The sequence below is a fragment of the Aphelocoma coerulescens genome, chromosome 4A (assembly GCF_041296385.1).
Source record: "Aphelocoma coerulescens isolate FSJ_1873_10779 chromosome 4A, UR_Acoe_1.0, whole genome shotgun sequence".
NCBI classification, from domain to species: Eukaryota; Metazoa; Chordata; class Aves; order Passeriformes; family Corvidae; genus Aphelocoma; species Aphelocoma coerulescens.
In genome coordinates this window covers 17,055,632-17,080,158 of record NC_091018.1, presented here as the reverse complement: position 1 = coordinate 17,080,158, position 24,527 = coordinate 17,055,632, and the positions used below count along the sequence as shown (strand labels likewise).

General features: G+C 41.6%; 1 protein-coding gene across 2 annotated transcripts in view; it reads right to left on the bottom strand.

The window, feature by feature from the left end:
* The window catches only part of LOC138110505 (leucine-rich repeat and calponin homology domain-containing protein 2-like), a 41,167-nt gene extending 19,859 nt beyond the window's left edge, over positions 1-21,308 (bottom strand). For both annotated transcript variants that reach the window (XM_069015483.1, XM_069015484.1), the window contains exons 1-11: positions 20,967-21,308; positions 7,481-7,625; positions 5,241-5,367; positions 4,332-4,437; positions 4,095-4,231; positions 3,739-3,872; positions 3,522-3,609; positions 3,089-3,200; positions 2,715-2,812; positions 2,547-2,614; positions 2,215-2,319 (exon numbers count right to left, since the gene is read on the bottom strand). In XM_069015483.1, coding sequence (XP_068871584.1) covers positions 2,215-2,319; positions 2,547-2,614; positions 2,715-2,812; positions 3,089-3,200; positions 3,522-3,609; positions 3,739-3,872; positions 4,095-4,231; positions 4,332-4,437; positions 5,241-5,367; positions 7,481-7,625; positions 20,967-21,252 — 1,406 coding nt within the window. In that variant the 5' untranslated portion in view covers positions 21,253-21,308. The remainder of the gene's footprint in view (positions 1-2,214; positions 2,320-2,546; positions 2,615-2,714; positions 2,813-3,088; positions 3,201-3,521; positions 3,610-3,738; positions 3,873-4,094; positions 4,232-4,331; positions 4,438-5,240; positions 5,368-7,480; positions 7,626-20,966) is intronic.
* Positions 21,309-24,527: the final 3,219 nt, after the last annotated feature.

The following is a 24,527-nucleotide window of genomic DNA, read 5'->3' as shown; positions in this document are numbered from 1 at the left end:
ACACTAAACTCAAGTTTCATGTTACTGGTGAGGTTTGCATGTTACAAATATTTCCACCATGGGTCAAATGCAAAACAAATTATCTCTGGTCATGCTAACTTGAAAATGATCACTTTAAAACCAAAGTATCAAACAAACAACACAAAAACACCAAACAAACAAAACCCCAAAAAACCAGAAGCACCACTTTGCCTGAGGCACTGTATCTGAGTTTTGTACACTTAAAGAAAAATAAAAGGTTTTAGGTTTGGACTCAAAGTGTTCTTCGGAGAATTGCCTAACTAAATATTTTTCTTAATTAGTATTTCATCCTAAATAACAAGCAATGTATTGCAAGCTATTTTTGATAACAAAACATCTTAGGGTAACTCAGCCAATCCCTTTAACTCTGTTTTTGTTGAAGAAATGGCCAAGAGCATTTCTTTTGTCCACATTTTAACTCTGCAAATCTGAAGCTCTACAAACACTTTATACCTTGATGCACGTCCTGCCGCCCTGGTCCTCTGGAAGAGTTTCTCACTGAATGAAGTTCTATAGCTTAGTGGCCTTCGTCTGTATTCACATTTCATGCACACCAAAGCCAAAGACGGAGGAAGGAAGCAGGATAGGTTGATGGGAGAGGACAGGGAAGTCATTAGCATAGCAAGCAAAAGGAAAGGAGACTGCATAATATTACAAAAACATACACTGAACAAACAGAAATGTGATTAGTAAGGAATTATTTTGTGATGCTTAACTTCCCTGAGGATTCTCTTTACTGATTGAACATATATTCCACAAATAAGCATAGAAATATCATAACTAAATACTAAATATTATTCTTATTGTTGATTAAAAAAACCCATGGATTCAAAATCAGGGCTAAATTTTCTATTAGAGGAGATTTTGAGCTCATGTACCTAAAGATACATAAGCAAACTTTAAAATCTAAATGCTAAACTAAGAAGTAAAACTTAAGAACTATTAAGATTGCCTGTCTGCATAATTCAAGGCAAAGCAGAACAATTAGCAAGACCGCTGCATTAAGACACAACAACATATGACGAGTAAAATTCAAGTTGCAGTACTTCAGAAGAGGAGTGGCTTGGTATTTCAAATGATTAGATAACCAGGAAATATGTAATCAAACAAGACCCCCATGCAGCATAAATAACCATCATATAAAAACCTAATATAAGAAAAACACCCTCATTCTCTCTTCAGTAATATGACAAAATTATGCATTCTTGGTCTTATTTGCAGTACTTTTGATACTAAGAATACACTAGCATTAAGATTTCGTTCTTATTTTTCCCTTTCTTGTGAACAACAACTAATTCTTGAAAGCAGAGCATGGAGTTCTAAGAAAAACCTATTTTATCTTCCACACATGCACACTACTGTTACTCTGTTCAACTAATATAAAATGCTGGTGAATTTTTAAGACCCTGCAATTCATAGTATTGTGATCTCAGTTTCTCTGAGGGCTTCACATGTATTTCAACCATCTTGAAAGCAAAGCAAGAGAGTCTCATAATTATACAGAAATTTGAAAGAAAAAAAGTACTATTTTAAGTTGGTATGAACTTACATCTATTACTGTGGGATACTGAATGAGTGTTACGAAGTATTTTAGTTAATAAACTACTATTAACTACAACTTTCACCTCTCAGAAAAGCTTACTCTCAAAGTACCTTACAGCATTTGCCTGCTTGGTAAAGGAACAGTACAGAAACTGTTCCTACCCCAGCCTGGCCATATCCTATGTGAATCCATGTATTCCTTCCTGTTCTTCACTTTACACAGTTGTTAACTTGTTCTGTTACATTCCTTTAATCTGCTGCTTGTTCCTTGGCTCCTTTTCAAGAATTGTTCTGTTGAAATGCCCATAATGAAGCAGAGAAAGGCAGGCAGTTGAAATGATTTATTTTTATACACAAATAATGTCATTTGACAGAATAATGTTCAAACAAATTTCCCCTTTGTCCGTAGGATATTGACTGAAGGAAGTACCACCTAAATTAGTTTGTGTCTGAATAAAAATACCAGTCACAAACAAACTGTATGCAGGTTGTGTAATTCAGACAAGAAACACAAGACAGGTATCCTGACAGAGTCTGCCACTTCACTCTTCAGCAGCTGGACAAAACTGTTCTCAAAATAAGGTGTCAAAAGCTTTTGGGTATAAGAGAGGTTAAAGAATAAATTAATTGTAACAAAAGTTATTGTTATACCTGTGTTTTTGTTCTTGCTGCAACAACTGAGCTGCTATTTTTCTCAAGTCAGTCACTTCTTTGAGTTCCTCATCATCTTCAGCCAGCAGCTGTTCTTTCTGGAGTCTGAAAAATTAAACATTAGTGACCTACCTGAAGCAAGGTGAAGCAAGACTCAGAAATGGCTCATTATGGCAATAACTAAGCAGTGCTTCCTATAAACATATTCTCTGTCCAAGAGAAGCACTCAGTGTTCAATATGAGAACTGTTTCCTCCATATGCAAGAGCTAAAAAAACCCTCGCTTTCACCCCTGCCACTACTAGTAAAACCTACTCAAAAAAGATGATTTACCTTTTTTCATCTCGCCAGTCCTCATTTTGTTCTATTTTCTGGGATTTCTCAGGATGTTTTCCCCGTTCCTTAAACAAAACAAAAGTCAGAATTGAATTAGGGGGGAAAAAAAGAAAAAAAAAAAAATCAAGGCTACTTAACGGTTTTTCTTTTGTCAATCTCTGGTACCTTGACATAGGACAGCAGTGGGCCAATCTGTGCATCTCCCTGCTCAGGAAGAGCTCCCTCCTCTGCGTTGGGATCAATGTAGTCATACGCCTCCTGGTCTAGTGAGGATTTATGAAGAGGAGAGATATTGAACAGTTCTCTCGACCAATGTCAGATAAAGATAAAATGTAGAAATTGTACATTCTTAAGCTAGAAATAATCTTCTCCCTCCCCTTTCTTTCTAGCCTTGTCTGTTTATGACTATTACATTGTTTTATGAAATGATGAAAATACAATACCAACACATGATCCTGCGATTTTGTGCCATTTTTGACATTAGATTACCTAGGCAAAGTATCTGTTACCTAAAATGACAAATGCACAACTGGTATTACCTTTCTGTGGATCAAGTTTACTTCCCATTACGTGATTGTCATTCCTTAATGTCTGTTCCCTTGTTGACTCTGATACCTGGGAGTGAAGGCTGATTGTATCATCATCAGATGGCTGCAAAGACACTCACATTTAGTACAGAACTGACATGGAAATAATATTATTATATGATTTCCTAATAAATCCTACTGATTGGGATAACAATATATCCCAGTCATACCATATTGATTAGAATTGACCTTAACCAGAAAAGTTAAAGAAATACATAAACAATTTGTGTCTGATATGGCAGTCTAATGGTTTAAACTCTACTGTGCAGATACTGAAAGAATTTTAAATGCAACTTACTGAGGTATTTCTCAAATGATACAAAATACAAAGGAAAAAATTCTATAAAAACAGAAATTAAAAATTCAACGGTGAAAAAATACTCACTTCTGTAGTGGACAACCTTTTATCCCCATTATCACTTCCAATGCCAGAGTCTGGTCCATGATTTTTATTGGGATAAAAGTCCTCCATGCTACATTAAGAAAAACAACACATTAAAACCCCACACAAGAATTAAAGAAACAGTAGTTTTACTTTCCTAAAATAAAATAAACATCCTTCTCAAAGTATGTTCTCTATACTCAAAAACCCCACTACTCACCTGTCTGTGAGTGGCTGGGAGGGGATTCGTTTACCTAATGATGGAAGATCCAAAGAATCTGGTTTTTTATCTATTCTGAGGCATGCCTGAATACTGAGGAATTTAAATATATGTACTTTGCCCTTTAAACATATCTGTTGGGAAACAAATGAACAGAAAGTCTTAATTACACAGCATGGTCCCTGAGAATATACCCAAAGAAATACCTTCTGCACTGCATTTGCAGCCAAAACACCCCAAAAGGAGAAATACAAAAAATATACATTCAAAAAATGAAAACTTGATTGGTATAAATTAGAACAGCTTCCTGTAAGATCCTAATACAAATTTCTGTATTTGTGTGCTTTAATACTAACCTGTGCTGGTGGTATCTGCATTGGATTGTTATCCAAAACTATAACTTGTAAGTGACGTAACTTTCTGTAACAAATTGGAATTTCTGTAATTTTATTACAAGAAAAATCCAGCTTTACCAAGGGAAGGTCTCCTAATTCTGCATTTGGGGAAAAGAAGAAAACAAAAAAAGAATCAGTTATCTTCTTAACACTTCACCTAATTTGCCTACATCAATGGGAAGAAGATGAGTAGCTCACCATCTGGCAACATATGGAGATTATTTCTTCTAATGTTCAATTCTCTAAGTGACTGCAATTTTCCTATTTGCTGGGGAAGAACTTGAAGTTCATTACAGCTAATATCCTAAGAAAGATATAATTAATAAATCAACTGAACATCTTAAGTGAAATTACACAAAGGAATACTGCAGTCAAAACTATTATAAAGCATACTATTAAAAGAAATCCCAACTATCTTGGATTTTCCACAGAGATGATGAATCATAACAGATCTTGCTGATTTTTAAAGTATTTAGTGATTCATGTTCCAGAAATGCAATTCAAGAAGTTAAATCAATGAATGATAAAATACTGGGTTTGAAACTAACACTGTAGCCTAGGAATCAGGCATTCCTGGTATAGTTCCTGTATCTGTCAAAAACTTCTTGTGCTATTGCTGGAAATTGACTGGCATTCTGTCCTCTTCTAAAAATTCTTTTTCCTTAATAAACCTTGAACCAACCCATAAAACTAAAAAAGGTACAGACAGCAATAGCAGGCTCACCAGCTTTTTGGATACAAGCACTAGAGGGTGACAAAACTGCATCAAGTGAACACAGACTATAGCTATTTCTGACACTAATTTAGTATTAATTTATGTAGACCAGAGTGATTAGACAATCATATAGAGTCTTTCTAGCCTTCTTATGTTCTAAACAGCTCTATCACAGGTACTGGAATGAAACTTTCTCTACTATGTCCTTAATCATCATTGATCATGCATTCTGGGTTTGATAACCTTGAAAAATAAACCAAAAATACCAATAAAACACAGTAGCTGAATTTAAATTTTGTAGTTCTATATTTTAAAAAATATTAATAATTTATTATATTGAAACTACGCTGCTTATAAGTTTAATTAGTACAAAGATTCACAGTTGTATTTACCAACTCCATTAGATCTCTCAACTTTCCAATTTCTTCTGGAATGGAGACCAGCTTGTTATTACTGACAACCAGAACTTTCAGTGGAAGATCAAACAGGTATTTTGGCAATGTTGACAACAGATTTCGACTTGAAAGAAAGAAAAAGGGACAAGCAAGACTAGATTATAATCTCTTTTTTAGCTCTCAGGGAGTCCGAGATGAATATTGTACAACTTTTCTCCCATCCCAGATTACTTTCTCCACCTATTACAATTTCATTTACAATCTCCACCACAATTTCCTTATCAGATATAGCCTATCTCAGGTATGTGAATTTTAGATCCCTATTTTACTTGATGAAATGAATATGTACTAGGACAGAATCTAACACCAAAATGTACAGAGAAATGTGTTAAAAGAAACAATGTTCGACCCTTGCTTTTATCCTGCTGATACCTTCAGTAGAACCACCTGATGTGATAGTCTGTCAAACCAGAACATTCTATAAGGCCATTGCTTCTCATGTCATGTTGTTGTTGTGTCTCTCCTGAGCCAACACAAAAAGCCCTAAACATTTATTTATTTTGCTGAGCAACAGTCTGGAAAGTAAGTCTTAATTAAAATATATTTCTTCTGTGTATATAATTTTCCAGCTGCATGCATGTGTACCTGCTATGAAATACATTCTTACCCACTACTGGATTTAAATCTATATTGAAAAAGCTATCCACATTGATGGACTTCCACTGCCAGAAATACATAAAATGTTTCAAATAAGGTACATTTTAAAAAGTCATTGGAAAACAAGCTTGTTCAGATGTGGTATGAAATGAAAGCAATTCCTTTCACATATAAAAGTAAAAAAATAAAAATCAGTAATTGCTGTTGATTTAGGTAGAGCTTGCTCTATTTTTGACAAAAAAAAAATACTTTTAAATCCTCATACTACATTAAGAAAGATACAGAAGTTTTAGTGCTTAATTGATATGTATTCAGAGCATTGTTCTCAATCTACAAATCTTGGGGGTTTTTGATATTTTCTCCATGACTACAGTTTATGGAACTGCAAAATCAACAAAAACATTCTTGCAACATTACACCATAAAATGACTAGAACCTTTTCACAGTCTCTCTATAAAAGCAATGGATTTATTCTGTAAAATTTAAAGTGGACAATACAAATAAATTCTGTATATAGGTGTGCATTAAGTCTCTTTTTACGTTGCATTTCAGGCAGATATGCCAGGCTTTTTTGGTTGATGGCATGAGAAGCAAAAATACAATGTGCAAGTAAGCTTTTCTTGAACTGACTATAAAAAAGTGGCAATGAAGCAGTCATTCATGTCGCTTACATAGATTTCCTCTGGTTTTTCAGGTTTTGGGTTGTTTTAGGAGCTGCCTGCTTTACTATGAAATGCACAATACGATTCTTCCACCATCTGAATCCCAAATTAGAATTTGAGATCATGTGGTTTTCTTCTGTAACAAAGCATCTGAGCTAGGAAGGAAGGATTTTAGCCTGCTCTCCAATACTACAGCCCACACATTCCTGCACTGTGAAAAGTGTCTTTGGATAGGAGCACAGAAATGAGGACAAAGCACAGTTTGGCAAAGGATGATCAGGAGAGTCAACTCTTGACAGAAGAGTTAGAACTACACAGCATTTCTGTGTAAAGAAATGTATTCAGCACCTCAAACACCATCAAAAGAGAAATGGGCTGCTGCTGAAGAAAGGCCATATTTCTTTCAGAAAATACTGCAGTTTTGTATCATATTAATCCTCTCTAAAAGTGCCACAGAGCACATTACTCATGAATTAGCACTAGAAGAACTGATATTTGCAGATTTTGAGACAGAGTAGGTTTTGGGGATTTAAATAGCTCTTAACTGAGAAAACTGTTTTGGATTTGATGCAGCCAATATCAGAAACAAGGAATATTGTGGAAAACAGGGTCAGGAGAGTTTTTTAGATTCCTTCTCCTGCCAGAGCTCATATCCATCTTCTGTTCTTGTGAGAAAATCCAACCATATGTTTTCCAAGTTTAAAAAGAGCAGTGCAGCAGTGTATGTAAATAACGTGCAAAATGAGCCAGAGTAATTTACCCTCTTGATGGCAGCAAATTTTTATACCTGTAGTTTCTGAACACTGACTGTCTACATAACACCAGAAACAAAGAAAACTGCAAACACAATGACCTGATGAAGCAAAATGCCAACTCTCCAATAAGATATAAAGACCAAAACCGACCACCATTACTCACCTAATGTTAAGGTAGGTAAGCATTTGCAGGTTTTTAATAGATTCTGGAATGGATTTGATGCAGTTGTGATACAAATTTAAAGTTTCCAGTGGTGCAAAAAGCCAGACATCAGGAGGAATTTCAGTAAATCTGTTCTTTGAAAGATCTAGAAGCAAATGGGAAAAAAAATATCCTTTTTTAGTAAGACTTTCCCTGCAGTAAGAGGAGATAAAAGTACCCACTGTTATTCTTGTCATGCTCCTAAAAATTAAGGTGTTGCAGGCAGTGTAAAATAATTCAGTTTTACCAGATGCTACCGCATATAATTAATACACAAAAGAGCCTTAACATACTAAAAGATTATTGCTCAATATGCAATTACAACAGAAAGTAGAAGAACGACAGGAATTCAAAAATACATTTCATACTACATAGTTACAATGACACTGAATATCAATTATGATTGTCCCTCCTCTATCAGGTGTTTGTTCTGTGCAATTCTTGGATTTCTTCCCCTCCAACTCTAGGCACAACAGTAAGTCAAGGTACAAACCCAGTCAATGTCATTTTTCCTGTTTGACAGCTATGTTAGAATCCAATGTCATTGTACAATGTATCTGCAATGCTAAAGCCAAGCTCCCCAAACACCCTTACACAGTAACTGACATTCTCCAGATACACATTTATAACTTAGCTAAAAAGAGCATAAAGTTGCAAAAACCAATGCTACATGTATTTACCTATAAAAGTCAAGATGCAATTTAGCCTGGCCTAAAAACGGAAAGAGGAGATAACTTTGACCATGGGAACACAATAGTTGAGCTAGATTTATTCTGACAATGCATGACTGCATTATGCAAATCTGCATGCAGGAGTTATGACAAAACCACGCATTACCAAAATGCACAGCGCCTCTGTATGTATGAAACCTTGAAAAGAACCAGAAAATACAAATGAAATGTGACCCAAGAATCCTGAAAATTATCAGCTAAACTACCAAAACCTGTGTCATCAAAAGTCCACCAACTACCTTGGAAGAAAGAGGTATTTATTTGAGAACAACTGCCTAGTCTTCTGAAAGTAACTGTGGTTCCCAACTCAAGACATTTTAAAAGGATGTGGTTTCTCAGAAATGCTGAACAAACTCTTTTAACAGAGAAGTAATACAGATCCCTTGCTATTTCAGGCTTTAGTTCTCAGTTTTTAACACTCACATGGAATAACTGTTTCTGCTTAGCTGCCATTCTATCAACATTGGAATGAACATACAGTTCTGCAAAAAGTCTAGAAAGGGGTTGGAAAATTAGCTCAAAGTCATTATCTGGTTCAAAGAGAGCTCAATGACCTGAAGTTTAACTGACAAACCAGCTACGAGCAGCATTTCTCAGGGCCCCAACACTGGAATCAAATATTGTTTAGTTTCTTCATCACCAATCTGGCAAACAGGATAGAATGTGCCTTCAGAAGTGCACAGACAGCACCCAGCTGGAGGGAGCAAAGAGGCAACTCACATGTTGGAGGGATGGGATGAGAGTCAGGACCTCACCTGGCAGACACTCAGCTTGAATAAAGGCCAGTGCAAAGACCTGCACCTGTGGCAGATACCTGCTCACACCAGTGTGAGCTGCAGGACAAGGGTAGAGCAAAGCTGTGCAGAGAACACCCTGTGGTGCTGGTACACAGCAGGCTGAATGCAAGATACCATGGTGCTGAGCAGAGGGAACGGCCATCCACAGCGTGCTGCAGGTGACCAGCAAATAAAATGGACTGGTACAACGAAACACCACCTTCCCGTGGAGTCATTTTTGGCAGCAGCTTTAATTTCACTTCTTGAAGTCTAGAATATGTGAAATTTTGTGTGTCATCTGGCTGTCACTCCATTATTTCTAAGAAACATTCTCAAGCTTAAGAATCACAAAGTCTTCCAATAGATCAGAGTATCCACTGCTGATACTGAATTCTGCAAACTTTACATGCAAGAGGCAGAAAAAGACACTCCTAGGTTGGAGGAGTGGCATTCCTAATGAACTGTGAGAAAAATGGAATAAAGTTAACTAAAACTGAACACCTCAACAAAAAGTAAAAAGCTTATTTAAAAAATTAGTTTTTACAACCAGAGAGGTTCACTTTCTGTTTTCCACTACATCGAATTTCAAAATGTTATAGAAAAATGACAGCTTTCACATGAAAGTTTTCTGCAAAAACCTTCTTAAACAAATGCTGTCTTGTTCTAATGTTCAGCAGAGTGTGACACCTGCATGCAGAAAAGATGCCCACACTTTTATTGCTGTCACAGTTCAACAACCTCCACCACAGGCTGAAGTCTTTGATACAACCCCATTCTGAAAAAAACCAGCTCTAAGCCTCTTCCTGATTTGTTTTATCAGCAGCTAGAAAGGTGACTGAAGGCTAGTACAAAGATCTAGTCCAAAAAACAGAAATGAAGCATCCCACCCTACTGCCACTGGTCCCAGGAGCAGGACTGTAGGTTATGCCTGAACAAGAAGGCTCAAGGGCACCATGAAAATTTTGCTGCTTTATTTGCTTCCAGCCATACCTCAACCACAAATCTTAGAAAGTCCCAGGTTAAAAACCAGCTTTGCTATTTCTTCTGCAGAAATAAATTCTAGAGGCAGGCCAGAAAACAAGCAGAGGATTCACCAACTCTCTGCTCTGGACGAGTGGACCAGCAGTGTAATACTCCACGGGCAACATAAACCAGCTGTGGTTTCTACCCTGGCCTGACACAAATCACATCAGCACAGTCTGGCTGAAGCCCCTCAGTAAAAACCCCATACAGCTGCACATCAAAATATATACCAAGGTCACATTATTTGTGTATTACTTTAGGACCACTTCTCTGAAAACAATGCCTTTGAAGACACTCTGGGGGAAGGATTAAACTTTTTTATTATGAAACCCAGAAATCCTATTAAAACAGGAAATGATACCCACGATCTCTCAATAATAAAATAAAAAAGGTAAATAAAGAGGTGGGAGATAGCATGACTTCTAGTCCAAGCAATTTTTCATTCCAACATTGCAAAATAGCATTAGAATAGCTCCAGGGGTTGGTTCAGATTTTTCTGAAGAGAAAGATTTGAGTATCTATGGTTTTCCACAATATTCTCATATTAAATGTACTTGCAGCTTTTTTAAAACAAGTAAAGCTATTTTTATCCAAACTAAAGAATGATTTCTACTCCAAAAATGTTTTCATAACAAGAAAGAAGTTTATGAGACAGTATTGTCTATTATGGTAAATAAAATGTAGATGTGAAACTTATGCAATTTAGGTACTTTTTGAATACTAATAACACAATGGATGACCAAGAAAATGTGGTCTGAAAAAAGGAAAAAACTTTAGGAATAGGGTGCTTCTCTATAAACAAGACAGCTTTCATCTCACTTGAAATGAAAACAGGCTGCTAGCACTTGAGAATGGCTTTGTAAGGGTTAATAGACTGGAGAAGCAAGGAAAGCTGCTAAATGCAGAAGCACAGATGATTTAGGACGACAACTCAAGAAGTGAGATTATAGGAATCCTTTGCTTAACCAGTTTAGACTGGAAAACTCTCAGTGGGAGTGTTATGTGAGGACTAAATAGAACACTATCCATGCCTGCTCATGAATCACAGGGTATTTCAATACACTATCTCTGCAGGAACAATAAAAGTGAGAAGTACACCATTACTAAGGTTAAATTTGAAAGAGGAACTAGAAAAATATGAAGAAGTCAGTTGCAGTTTAGTTTTTTGACAGAAAAAGTAAAGTCTTTAGTTACTATAAAACAGTGATTAAAAAATATATAGAAAGATAAAAAGGAAAGAATTTTAGGAAATCAGTCTGGAAGGGAAGCTATATGAAGTTATCTTGTATAAATTTAAGCCATGATCAAAAGGGAGAACAAAAAGCTCAAGCTGTCAGGTTATAGCAGTGTGCAGCAAGGTAGTTAAGTAGTATTAACATCACATTTGCCTTGTTTTTGCACTTTTCCCTAAGGATGCAGTACTGCTTACCATCAGGAACATCCTGATATAACAGACTGGCCTTTTATTTAAGCCAGTACAATCCCTTTTGTATTCACATATTACATACACTAAATGTTGAATTTGAAATACGAGGCTCAGCTCGGAAATTTACACTTGAACCTGATCTTGATATTATACTATTTTCATAAAAATATGTTGCTGATCCAGGATATTGGTGTTAGGCTTTTGTTTGCTCCAAAATGGCATTAAGAAACTAGATCATAAAAGCCCCACACTCCTCACCCCACAAAAGCCAGAACTGCTCTAACTCATCACATTCAGATTTTCCTAGCCAGATTTTCTAGCAATGCTTTAGCCAAACCCAACCAAAGTCTAAGAAAAGTTGTAACTGTATAATTAGTCCTACTAATGAAGACAATGGATGCATAAAACAAGTGTTCAGAGCTGATCCCAAAGATACTCTTTTAGTCAATCTAAACATAAATCTGAGATCATCACACAGAACACTCATTTGTCTGTCAGATGCAAGATGGTTCTGGAGAAGAAAAAAGTAGCTTCAAACACTACAGAAACACCTGCATGTGGTAATTCTGGGAGGCACAAGGTGTCAATGTCCACAAACCACCATCATTCTGATTGAAGAAAGCTTTGTTACATCAACAGTGAAATTGGTTTGTTCATGCTAAGTGCCATTTCTGTGGTTAGTAACAGGAGACAGATCTCTTCCTGACCTTCTTAGCTTCTCAATAAATTGGAGAAGGAGCCTCAAAAGAAAGGAACTCTTAAGATTCCCAAGCTCACCTCAAATGGGATGTATGTCTCTCTAGCATTTCCCTCAAACTCTACACATCTACTTGCAGTTTCACAGTTCCAATCCTAATGAATGACTAGCATTGTTAAACACAGAAATGTTTTAAAATTTTCCCTTCAAAAGAAAAATGAACCTGCGCAATTAAATATCAGAATTCTTCAGACTGACTTATGTTGCAAAATGAAGTACTGAACAATTAAAATACAACCAGATGTAGAATGATTGCCCATACTGATATAAACAGCAACCATTTCAGTTGCAAAGGAGACCAAAAATTTAGATCTTACCGGCAAAGAATGGTCAAGAATTACAGCAACATAATTTCTACATGTAACTGTGACTTTCACATAAAAATCAACATTTCCTCTCCAACACTAAGAGCTATGGTGAAGGACAACACAGAACAAACTGAGCACCCATCAACTCTTATGCACAGTAAGGGAACTGAGCATGCCTGCCAAAACCCTGCAGCTCCCAGGAAACTAAATGGACCACAAATTGTCACAAGAAAAGCTACATACATTTAAAGTCTATTCTTAAAAGCTTATGTACCAATATTTAATTTGATTTTCATGTGTTGTGTATACTCAAGTCAAGTAGAAGCAGGCTGTCTTCTGTTTAAAAGAAAGAAAAAACACTCCCAAGACTAGAGGTGGCTACAAGCAGCTTTTACTTTTTTTCAACTGGCTCTTTGACAGCATGGAATAGCTTCTGGTTTTGTGAAAACGTATTACAAACAGGTATCAAAATGGTATTTGGATTCTAGATCCAGCAACTGAAGAGCTAGGAGATACTTGCTTTATGGTTACCCCCACCCCTAAGTTTAGTTACAGACTTGATCTGTGCAATTAAAATGACAAACAGAGAAACTGTACACAACCATATAATTGAGGTTTCTCATCAAGTACAGAGGGAGGGCTGTACAGGCAACCAGAAACTCCATTTGACAGATTCTGAGTTCTTGGCTTTTCATGCTAATGAGCACTTCCAAAAGAAACAAAAATCCTTTTCAAAAATACACTTTTATTGCTTTAGAGACTTCAATAAAAAATAAAACACCCTGTCAGACTGAACCATAGTTCTTCCACATGAAGGAAATGTTTCTGTAACTGGAATAGACCAATGGTTCTCTCTCACACTTCTGCTACCAGGGAGAAAGAACTGAGATCCAGCACATGGCTCTGAAATCAAAGTAGCCTTAAGGAACCCACTATTCCAGTTCACCCCCTCTGAGCCCAGTCTCCCAGTCTGTACTGGATGCATCTACACTGAACATGTCTAAATTGGCAGTTTGGTTCAAGCAATTCTTGTTTTTCATGTAAGTTGCCTCCACTCACCACATGCTGGTTCAGGTATGTGAGGTTTTTCCTGAAATCTGTACCAGTACAAAACTAAACCAGAAGCTCTGATCTAAAGGCTGGAATAACTGGGGGGCATGCTGGTGCTGATCTGCTGCACACCAATGCCAGTGTTGTCCATACAAACTAGACTTATTACTCGAGGTGCAACAAGCCAATAATTACACACTTGAGAGAGGCACTGATTATTTATTTTTGAGTTGTGCAAGTGTGGGTGCTCAGTGGTATTCCACGAGTCAAGCACACCAATTATAAAAACTTTTTACTATTTATACATTTTAGCAAAGATGGAATTAGTGTTCATTGGCTGCAAGTCACATGGTTCTCTCAATAATCATTATTCTACCTTCTATTGGGTAATGACCTCTCTCGCTAATTAGTCCACGTGCCCAGTCTCTCTTCATTTGGGTCAGTGGGTTAGTTGGGTTGGTGGTCTGTGAGTTGGTGTTGTGATCTCCCCATGCTGGAATTACCCTTGACCCACTCAGAACTGATTCAGCAGAGATGCTGAGTTGCCTTTATAGGTGTCATCCTTATCTTGGGAGCTCTGTCCTTGTGGCCCTTAAATTCTGCACTCCCTGTGCCCACTATCAGTGGTACATCCTTCTTCCCAAGCCTTGTAAACCACCCTCCACATCTGAGATCACTGAAGCCTGTCAAGCCCTAAATCTAAAGCAGTAATTTGCTTTTCTAACACCTGGACATCACTTAGGACTTACGTGTTAGTTGCTATCTGTTTCACAGATTAAATCTCCCTCCTTGCTGAGTAGGCTTGAAAGTACACAAAGATCAAACATCAAAGAATATCCTTTCTTAAGAAAATTTTACATATTCCACATTTTGCAACATGAGGATGAACCCAACAGATGAATTCAGCGAATTCTTCACCATGTTGCAACATGAGAAAGATCCAGACATTTCCAGCACAAGATACCACAGTGCTCCAGCTCTGGAGTGTGTTCAGCTATTTCATTTTGATTTAAATGCAAAATAAAGAACACATCACCAGGATCACTCCTCAATCTGGCACATGAAGGTGTAAATTCAAATACCACATCAAAAGGACATTACCTCATGTCAAGGATTATCTTCCTCTCCATTACTGAAGGTATCTTGGCTCCACAGAGCTTTTGGAGTTTAAAGTGGTAAGAAGAAAATCCCACTGGAAGCTTTTTTTGTTTTGGCACTTTAGTATTTAGTCTAGACTATAATTGTTAAAATGCTTTTCTACCAGAAAGAGTGAAATGTATTTTCTTGACAAGTCAGCAAGACTTCTTAAGCTGGCATATTACAGCACAGGGCATCTTCCTCCCACTTAAACTCACCATCATTTATTAATTTAATTCTGACAATTTCTTTTTTGGCTTTGAAATGTTTTAACTCCAAATTTCTGTTTCACAGACAATATAAGGTAAAGTAACCCTCATTCAGCAATGAAGCAAAGCCTGGGTTTGTTAAGGAATAGCTCAAATATACACAAAATTCCCAAGGAAAGACTTACATCAGCATCTGTATGCTCAGTAACACACATCCAAGCCTTTGTCCTGATGAGCTTACGTTCTAAATAGCCATGAGGCAGAGACAGAAGCTACAATCAACCTGCAGTAATCAGCATTTACTACATGACTTATCTTTTGTGCAGATAAAATGGCTTGTCACTGAATAAACTAAGCAGAAACATTTTTCAAGCTGAACTACTGGAAGACAAAGAACACTGGAAAAAAAAGGCAAATGCACTAAGACAGAAGCAGAAAAAACCCTGAAGAAACTGGGTAAAGCAGCAGTCCATGAGCACTGAGTAAGCAGGGTCTAGCAACAACTCCAGCATGTTCTCCTGAGACCTGGAGGCCCCTGCTGCAGCAACTTCAGCATCTGTTCTCATTGGCTGGTGCCTCCTGCTGACTCTGTCCTACTCATGCCAGACCTCATGGCAGCGTTTAAGAACGGCCGCAGCCACTTCTATTAGCTTAAAAATAATTATGTAGTATCTCTCATTACTGCATGTAATGACTTGAAGCAAACACTCTCAGAAACCTTTTAGTTCTAGGTCAGTCTTCAAAAGAAGAAGTTCTCGTCCACTTCATCCTGCTTCCACCTATGGAAACAGAGGTAAAGTGACAAATGGCAGGAGTGTTTGGTTTAATACCCAGATGGTCGGGGATTTGCTCACTGTGCAGTTACACCTGCTGCTCAGCTGCCAGCAAGGCTGGGCTCAGGGCTCCTTCAAGCCTTTTAACTATACAAACGTTTTTTCAGAAGTCATATGTTGACATTGGGAACACATTTGTGATAATTATGTCTGCCAAGCAAAATACTATTTCAGTTCTATACCAGACAATAAGACTTTTATTTTTTATTTTCACCTGAAGTGGGTGACCTTCTCTAGACCTGTCAGCACATTCTCCTAGCAAGTGGCAAACAATCCCAGGCTAGTTGGAAGACCGATGAACATTAGACTGTTGGACAGCCACAGAAAAGCAGAGAACTCAAAAGTCTCTTCACACTGTCATGTAAAACTTATATCACACAAAAAAAAAACAAACCAAAAAAAACCCCCAAAAAGTATCAAATATCCAAGTATCTTTGCATTTTCCGCAGAACTCCAGCCGTTAGCCCTGATTTTGTTACCTTTTTGCTAAGGACAGATTTCAGCATTAAATGCCAGGCTTGCAGGGAATATGAGTATGTACTTTTGAATCAGCTCCAACCAAGCAGCACAACTCAAATGGGAAAACACACTTCACCAAAAAGAGTATCTCAAAAAGCAAAAGCTGCTCCCTTTTTCTTTATCACACAAGTTTTTGCAATACAATTCACAACCTAAATAATTTGCCCCCTCTGCAAATAATCAGTAATGAAGTAGAAACATGTATCAAAAAAAATTCCTTAGTTGATCAAACACAGAAGTACTACCAATGCTAGATGTTGGATATTACAAAACACAACAATAGTCAATGCAACAATAAATTTAATTTTGATGGATAGAGATGGTAAGAAGTCAAAAAATTACACATCGCATGTTTTCTGCAGGTCAGTATTTCCGATAAGGCTATAACACGGCATTATAGGGGTTTTTTAATATTAAGATATAAGTAGTATTTTTCATAATACAATCCTTTTAGGCAGGCAAATAGTAATAATCAGCTCCTTTGACTTCAAGTCACTGAACTGAGACTTCTCCTAACCTGCCCATCACACCAAGTATCCTTAACAAGGATCCTTATTACTGGCCTTCAGCAAGAAAGCCTCAAGCACACACAACTCATTTCCCCTCAGCCCAAACACTGGACAGGCTGTGAAAACACCGTGGAAAATTTCCACAATTGTTTGTTTATAAACTGTGTCACTACCAGATTTTGCATCAGATGCATTTCAGAGCATAAACACTGGCCCCTCTCCCCCAAAGAGTTCCTCTTTTTGTTCAAATCTGAAGGAAATGCTGCTGAAAAACTACATTTTGCAATGTGTTTGATTTCCAGAATGTATTCTAGATTTAGGATATATGTCAAATACGAGTGCTAGTTTTTTTAGCTGAATATTGGATTTGTTGCTGCTCTTCAGTTACTGCCATCCTCAATTTAATCAACATTGGCTCCACCAACAGAAATAATTTTATTCAGAAAGGAAAATATAATTGGTTTGGAAGTGCATACTGTAGAGGCAGACCTGCATTATAAATTAACATTCTTATGCATTTCACTCTCAATATTAAGCTTTGGGGTTTAATCTGTAATCACGTGAATGACAATATACCTTAGAAGGGCCAGAAATAGGATGTAAAAAAAGTGAAAGACATGCAAGTAATGGTGACAATGGCATCTGTAACAATGCCATGCCCAGATTGTCACTGGCTGTGACAGGAGGGCTCACTCTCAAGTCATACTGGAATATACTGGTGTTACTCCTCAGCTACAAGGAAGCAGGTGGTGAGAAAGGAGAAATTTCAACATTCATCTATCTACAGGCAATTATTCACCTACTTATAATTGCCTGGAAGCTCCCTCAGAATTAAAAAGTGGGAATTGAAGCTGCTGTGACAAAGCTATAAACTATTGAGCCTGATGGCACCGCTGCATTTAACTGGAACTGTCGGTCATGCACCTTCCATATTTACTAAATTCATTTTTTTAAAAGTGTTCACTAAAAAGGGGGCAAATTGCTAAAGGCACAGGTTGACTTAGGTTCCTGTGCTATACTGCCATCCTGAACTATCTCTAAAAAAATAAAACAGCAAACACACAACTCTTCAGCTAAGCAGACTGTGATTACACGGATGTGATAGACTCAATTACTTAACTGCCAGGGGGCCTAATGTTGCTCAGACACAGAGAAGCAAAATTACACATAAAATTAGCGGAATATTCAAGATCTCGCATGATACTATGATCTTACTTTTTTTTGAAGTTCATTAAAAGCAGCACACAATCTGTTTGGGCAGCCAGAAGACAAATTCGGATAAATAACAAAATAAGGGTTTCCTGGCCAAAGTGCTGCAAGGACAATTCACAGTTTAAAAAAGCAACAAAAAGAGCTAAGCAGCCAGATTTGGTCACTGCACTTTAGACACCTAATTTAAGATGCAAAAAGTATGCCTCAGTATTTGCAAATTAAATATTGGCAAGCCATTATGTAAGTTAGATGCAATATAAAATCCCAAGCTATTTTTGATAATTCAGCAGTTGTGCTTCAACACAGCTCTTGCTGACTTTATTGATATAAAGACAGAGTATTTTGGGGTTACAGTAATGCTGCAGATCTACTGCCTAAGGATTGGTGATATGGAGAAGAAATTGTTTACATCCACAATGGTCAGAGGCTGCTTTTTAAAAATATTTGTTCCTAGTACCACAGAATTGAATTTTGCAGTCACTGACTTAAAACAGAAAGTGAAACTCTGCAAAGATTTCTGACCCAAGCCCCCATCTCCCACATCTCTGACTCCATCTAGAACCTTGTTCACGGGGATATTTGCATGTGAAACAGGGATAACTGCTACAGAAATACCAATAACTGCATGACTGTTGCCTCTGAGGCAGCTGCTAGCTCCCCACCAAGCTCCAGGCCACACTGACACTGTCAAGGATGTCCATGATTCATCAGCAGAACACCGTTTACCCACTTGACAAAAATTTCTACAGATTAAATCAAAACAGAGACTACAGATCTTTTGTTTACAAGCATCATCTGAAAGATGTCTAAAATTTGTACTTCATCAGGATTCATTCATAAACCAGGCCCACATTAAATCAGGATTCTTCTGAGACGGTACTTTCATAGACCCAGATTGATTATCTCAGTACAGGATTTTAGAGCAGCAAGCAATAGAGCTACTTCTGTCAGAGGCAGCCCTTAAAACATTTTCACACCATCATTCACAACAACAATTCAATCCTGATGGGAATGACTGGGCTCTACTACATCCTAAAACAGAGAAACAAGATCACTGAAGACAGCTCTGACTCAAATGTTGAGATTCAAAATAAATGGACAAAAAAACCCTACCAAAATGCAAACAGCAATAATTAGAAGCAAACAAAAAGTATAGATCCTTGATGGACCAGCTTCAGGACACAGAACGTCTTTTAAATAATAGATTGCCTATATGCCTACAATGCTTCTTTCTTTCTGAATGCTTTGGTTACTGAATACCTTCACAAAGGAGTGACCGACAACATTGCTAAATACATTTTTATGCTGCTACAAGGAAAACTCCAGCTTCCATTATTTCGTGGAACCTCTTTTTATTTCCAGGTACCATCATGGACAATCTCCTATTCCAAACAATATACCAGCTATTATTAAACCATGGGGAAAGAAAAGCCCCAAAACAAAACAAAAAACCCCACAGCATTAATTCACTCAAACAACATTTTCGAAAGCCACTACTATTTGTGAACAAAAGACCTTGGGCCTCTCAGTAATATTTTTGTCCAGCACATTATTCAAAATAATCCATTTTAAGCAACTACCCCAGCAGCAAAAAAACCCACAAGCACTTCGGGGATGAGCCACAATATGAGAGAACCTCCGTGGAAAATGTAGCTTTGTCTTCTAGGAACTGTACAGAAAAATGCCTCCATGTTTACTTCACCTAAAAGCCTGGGTAAATCCAGGCCCACACTCACGATATCCAAGCATTTACCAACACAGTGAACACATCAAGCTCTCCATACTCGCTGCTGGATGCTCACACATCCCTCGCACCCGCAGTTGGAACCATCTTCCTGCGGAGTCGGGACCGCGATACCCCAGGCGATACAGGTTTACTGCAAGGGATCCGACACCCTTGAAGGTACAACCCAACCACAACACGGAGCTCTCCTTCCCCCCAGTGCGAACTCAAGCGCTCCCCTCACCCTGCTCAAGGCACAACAACTGCAATTCCCCGTCCCTAAGGCACGTACAGACGGACACAGGGGACGAACGCCAGATTCCCCGAGACCACCCCCCTTCCCTGCACGCACGCAGACCGCAGCACTTTTCCCTCGCCGCACACAGAGCCTTTCTCCTCCCCGCACAGCCCCGTTCCCCGGCAGCCCGAGCACACCGACAGCGCCGGCTCCGCTCCCACCACCCGGGGGACAGCGACATCCACCCCCCGGAACACACTGAGCACCGGGGAGAGCTCGGGCACGCACAGCCGGGCGGTGCACGGAGCCCCTCAGCCCGCACATCCCTGTGCCCTTCCACACTCACACACACACCCCTGTGCCCTCACACACACAAATACACACATCCCTGTGCCCTTCCACACTCACACACAGCCCTGTGCCCTTCCACACTCACACACACCCTGTGCTTTGGCACACACTCACACACACCCTGTGCTTTGGCACACGCTCACACACAGCCGCTCGCCCCCCACCTCCCCAGGCACCTCCGGGAGCCCCGCTCCGCTCGCACACGGGAGGCTCAGCGTGCCCCGCTCTCAGCCCACACCTGCACGGCCGCTCGCCCCACACCCACGCGGCACAACCGGCCCCCAGCGCGCCCAGCAGGGCAGCCCCGACACCGCACCCCCACATCCTCCGGGCCCTGTCCTGCACGGAGAACCCCCCCCCAAACGCGGAGCCTCCCCGCTCTCCTCCACTGCCCTCACACAGCGGGGCCCCCGCTGCTCACCCAGAGCGGCCGCTCCCGTGACACCCCCTCCGCCGCCCCCACAGCCCTCCCGTGTCGCCACGGGGACCCCTCCGCTGCGGCCCCGCACCAGGGCCCCGCACCCGCCACCGCCCGGCCCCAGCGCCCGCCACAGCGGCCACGCGCCCCCCGCCCTCACCGCCGGGCCCGCAGCGGCCCCGCAGGACGCCCGCAGCCCCGGCCCAGCCACTGCCGGGCCCACTCACCTGCTTGCGTGGTGTCGCTCAGGTCGCAGCCGCTGCCGGGGAAGTCGCGCAGCTTCCTCCCGCTCAGGCACAGGATGCCCGAGCTGCCCGCCTCCTCCAGGGCCCGCTCCAGGCTGCGCACCGTGTGCGACTGCGGCAGAGCTGCCGCGCCCCAGTGCGGCCCGGACGAGAAGGAGAGGGTCAGGTGCGCGGGGATCCCGAGCCCCGCCGCTCCGCTCCCGGGCGCCGTCCCGCTCCCGGTGCCGCTCCCGTTGTTGCCGCCGCCGCCCCCCTGCCCGGCCGCCATCTTGACCGGGCCCTCCACAACAACGGCCGGGGCCGCCCCGCCGCCGCTGCGCAGGCGCCGCGGGGCCCGCAGGGGGCGCCGCGGGACGGGGCGGGGCTTCGCGGCGCCCCTCGGCCGCGCCAACCAATCCGCGGCGCAGGCGGGGCCGACGGGGCGGGGCTTCCTCAGGGGGCGTGCCCGAGGGCTGCTGTGCCGCTAGGGGGCGCTGCCGGGGCTGAGGGGCCGGGGTGAGGGACCGGGATCGGGATCGCTATCGGGATCGGGATCGGGATCGGGACCGGGATCGGGACCGGGATCGGGATCGCGACCGGGATCGGGATCGGGATCGGGATCGGGATCGGGATCGGGATCGGGATCGGGACCGTGACCCTCTTGGCAGCGGGGGATCCCGGGAGCCGGGGGAGCCCGGGAGGGGCGGTCCCGCAGCCGGGACGGGAGCGGGCGCGGGGGGCGCCGTTCGGGAGGGCGCGGCTGCGGGGAGCCCTTCGGAGCCGAAGGAACGCGCAGAAATCGCCTCGGCAGCCCCGGCGCCGCTGGGAGCGCGGCCCGGCCCGGCCGCGGGGCCCGTCGGCTCCGTCCGCTGCCCTCAGGCACCGCTCGCAGTCGCGCTCGCATCTGCCCCGGCAGCGCAGAGCAGCGGCCGCTCCTCAGGCCCGAAGCTCTCCTGCGCCGGGAGCATCAGAGCCGCCGCCGCCTCTGCCTTGCAAACCCGGCACCGGCAGAACCGGCCCGGACCGCCGATCCCCGCGTGTGGCGGCGGGAAAAAGCACCCAGGAATCGGCCGCGGCAGAACAAAGGGAAGACGAGCGAGCGGCTCACCCTGAAATGGGTCAAGGAACGCTCACACAAAAGCCCCAAAGGCACGAATGCCCGTGGCTCAGAATGCGAAAGGGCAGGGGGGAGACATAAATCAGAAGCCGCATGCAAGGTCCGGGGCCCAGTTACCTGAATAAAATGCTACACGACTGCTGGGATACTCTATGGATGGATAATGCCTCTCCTACCATGGAATCAGTTCTTGTTAGGTGCTGCATATTTATCTTCCAAAAATGCCTCTGGAGCTGTCATTAGGAAATGCTAAAGAAAGCCTCATAGAACCACATTTTAATGCAATTGCTCTGTGTTTGGTAAGCAGAATCTGCTTTTAAGCCTTGAACCTCATGAAGATCCTTGCATTCTTCAATTGGCTTGGGTTGGTTTCTTGTTTATTTGTTTTTTGCATGCATATGTCATGCCTAATTTGGGGATCTAAGAGAAATTCCCTTTGTATGGAACACACTGGCCTTCAGTCAGCAACATATCACTGGGAGATAGCTGAGCCATTATTGATCACAAAAGGATCAGACCTGAAATATTATGTGCCTGATGTCTGGGGGAAATTCAGCAGAACGGACTGAGCCAGGATCACTGAGAAGATACTGAAGAGTGAAGCCTTCAGTCCTGCGGTGCAGCGCTGCCTGGATTTGGGGATCACCCTGTCCTGGCCCACAGACTGCCCTTCCAGCAAAGAGGTCTGTGTGCAACATGCAGGTGTAGGGGAAAAGGGCTCCCATTGTCCCCTGAAAATCCTGTGGCTGGCGGCTTCCTCTGACCTCAGCTGTGGATCCTTGTGGGGGCTGTGGGATTCAAGCTTACAGATGAATCTCTATCAATCAGTCTGGCTGGGCCAGAGCTTCTGCTCTTGTCCTAAAAAGCTGATCATTCCCTGTATTCACAAGAAAATCAGGCAAACCTGTATAAATACTGGTGACTTCTGTCCTCAGTTGAGGTTCCAGCCAGAGAGGGTGGAGGGTGAATAAACTCAGACTGATATTGGGCCAAGTGTGTAGGATGATTTTGCCTGCAGACATGGAGCAGGAGGCACAGAGTCTCTCCAGCTGGCAAGAGTGAGGCAGAGCAGGAGCCAGGAGCAGCTCCAGCATATAACTTCTACGAAATGTTAGAGATAGTTGCTCTGAGTTTCCAAAGTGTGTGGCTTGGCATGGGGCCAGCTCAGAGCTACAGATTTGCTGTCCTCCCTCTCAGCCACATCACTCAGCCACTCTGTTTAGAGCCCAAGTTAGAAAGAGAAAGAAGTTCAGCTCTCTTTGTATGAAATAGGCCTGAGAAATTGCCAGAAGAGTCAAAACGCTTTTTTGTCACCCTGGAGTTCTCACGTATGAGGGGCCTTTTTATCTTTAACCAAATACTCACTGTACCTGCAGGTGCTCCTATGGAAAGCAAGCCAAGCTTGCTTAGTCTGCTCAGACACACACATCTTCACAGGAACTGAGGTTTCCCATACAGTAGGCTGGAAGCAATGTCTGAGGCTTTTCCTAACAGCTCACCAAAAATTCCCTGTCTGCAAACCGTCTTGAGCAAATTGCTGCTTAGTCAGGCAAAAGCTTGAAAACTGATTGCACGTTCCTATGGTAGAGCAGATTTACCTGTGGGGGTCATTTATCACCTCCAATAGCTGCAGAACCAGAACAGATGTCTGCAATGCTAACCTCTAATTACTTTTATTTATAATGGATTTCACAGGCTCTCAACAGGTCTTTTTCCCCATGCCCTCCTTTCTTTGTCATGTCACAAGCAAAACCAGAGTTACTAGTCTAGTGGCAGAAGGCTCCCCAAACCAACCTTCCTGGCACAATGAGCAGTAAGCCATGTTTGTGCCATCCCTCAGTTTCTCCTATAAAACAGAGATTTTTGCATTTCCTTATTTATTGTGAAAGGTGAGTTCAGGACGAGGTGGAAACGCCCAGATGTTTTCATGAGAATGCAGAAGACAAACATATTTTCTTGCAGCCATGCCAGAGTTGAGTTTCAGGAGTCTGAAAATTTGTGAAAATCCCACACTTCCGTGAAGAGCTTCCACTTTGAAAGTCTTTGTGGTTACCCACATCTGCTCCAGATGAGACGAAAACTCCTGAAGATATGACTTCGACAAATTTCATGTTAATGCCTCAAGGAATGAGATCTGTATCAGGCTTTGATCTGTCTAACATTCAAGATGGAATGCAAGATGTGGTTACTCACAACTCTTGCAGTGAGGTAGCCCTTGGCACAGTTGGCCCAAGCCATGCTCAGAACAAGTGAGTGAGAGCTGTGTGCCCGTCCTGCTGCTCTGCCTGTGCTGCTGCACCTCTTAGCCCTGCTCAGCGTCATCGCCCACGGACCCAAAGTTCCCCAGGGCACTGCCTTCTGGAGAGAGCTAGACAGGATTATCTGTCATGTTGGTGTGAAATTGATTATGACAGTGGGGACAGCAAGAGTGGAGTCCTTGGTTACCT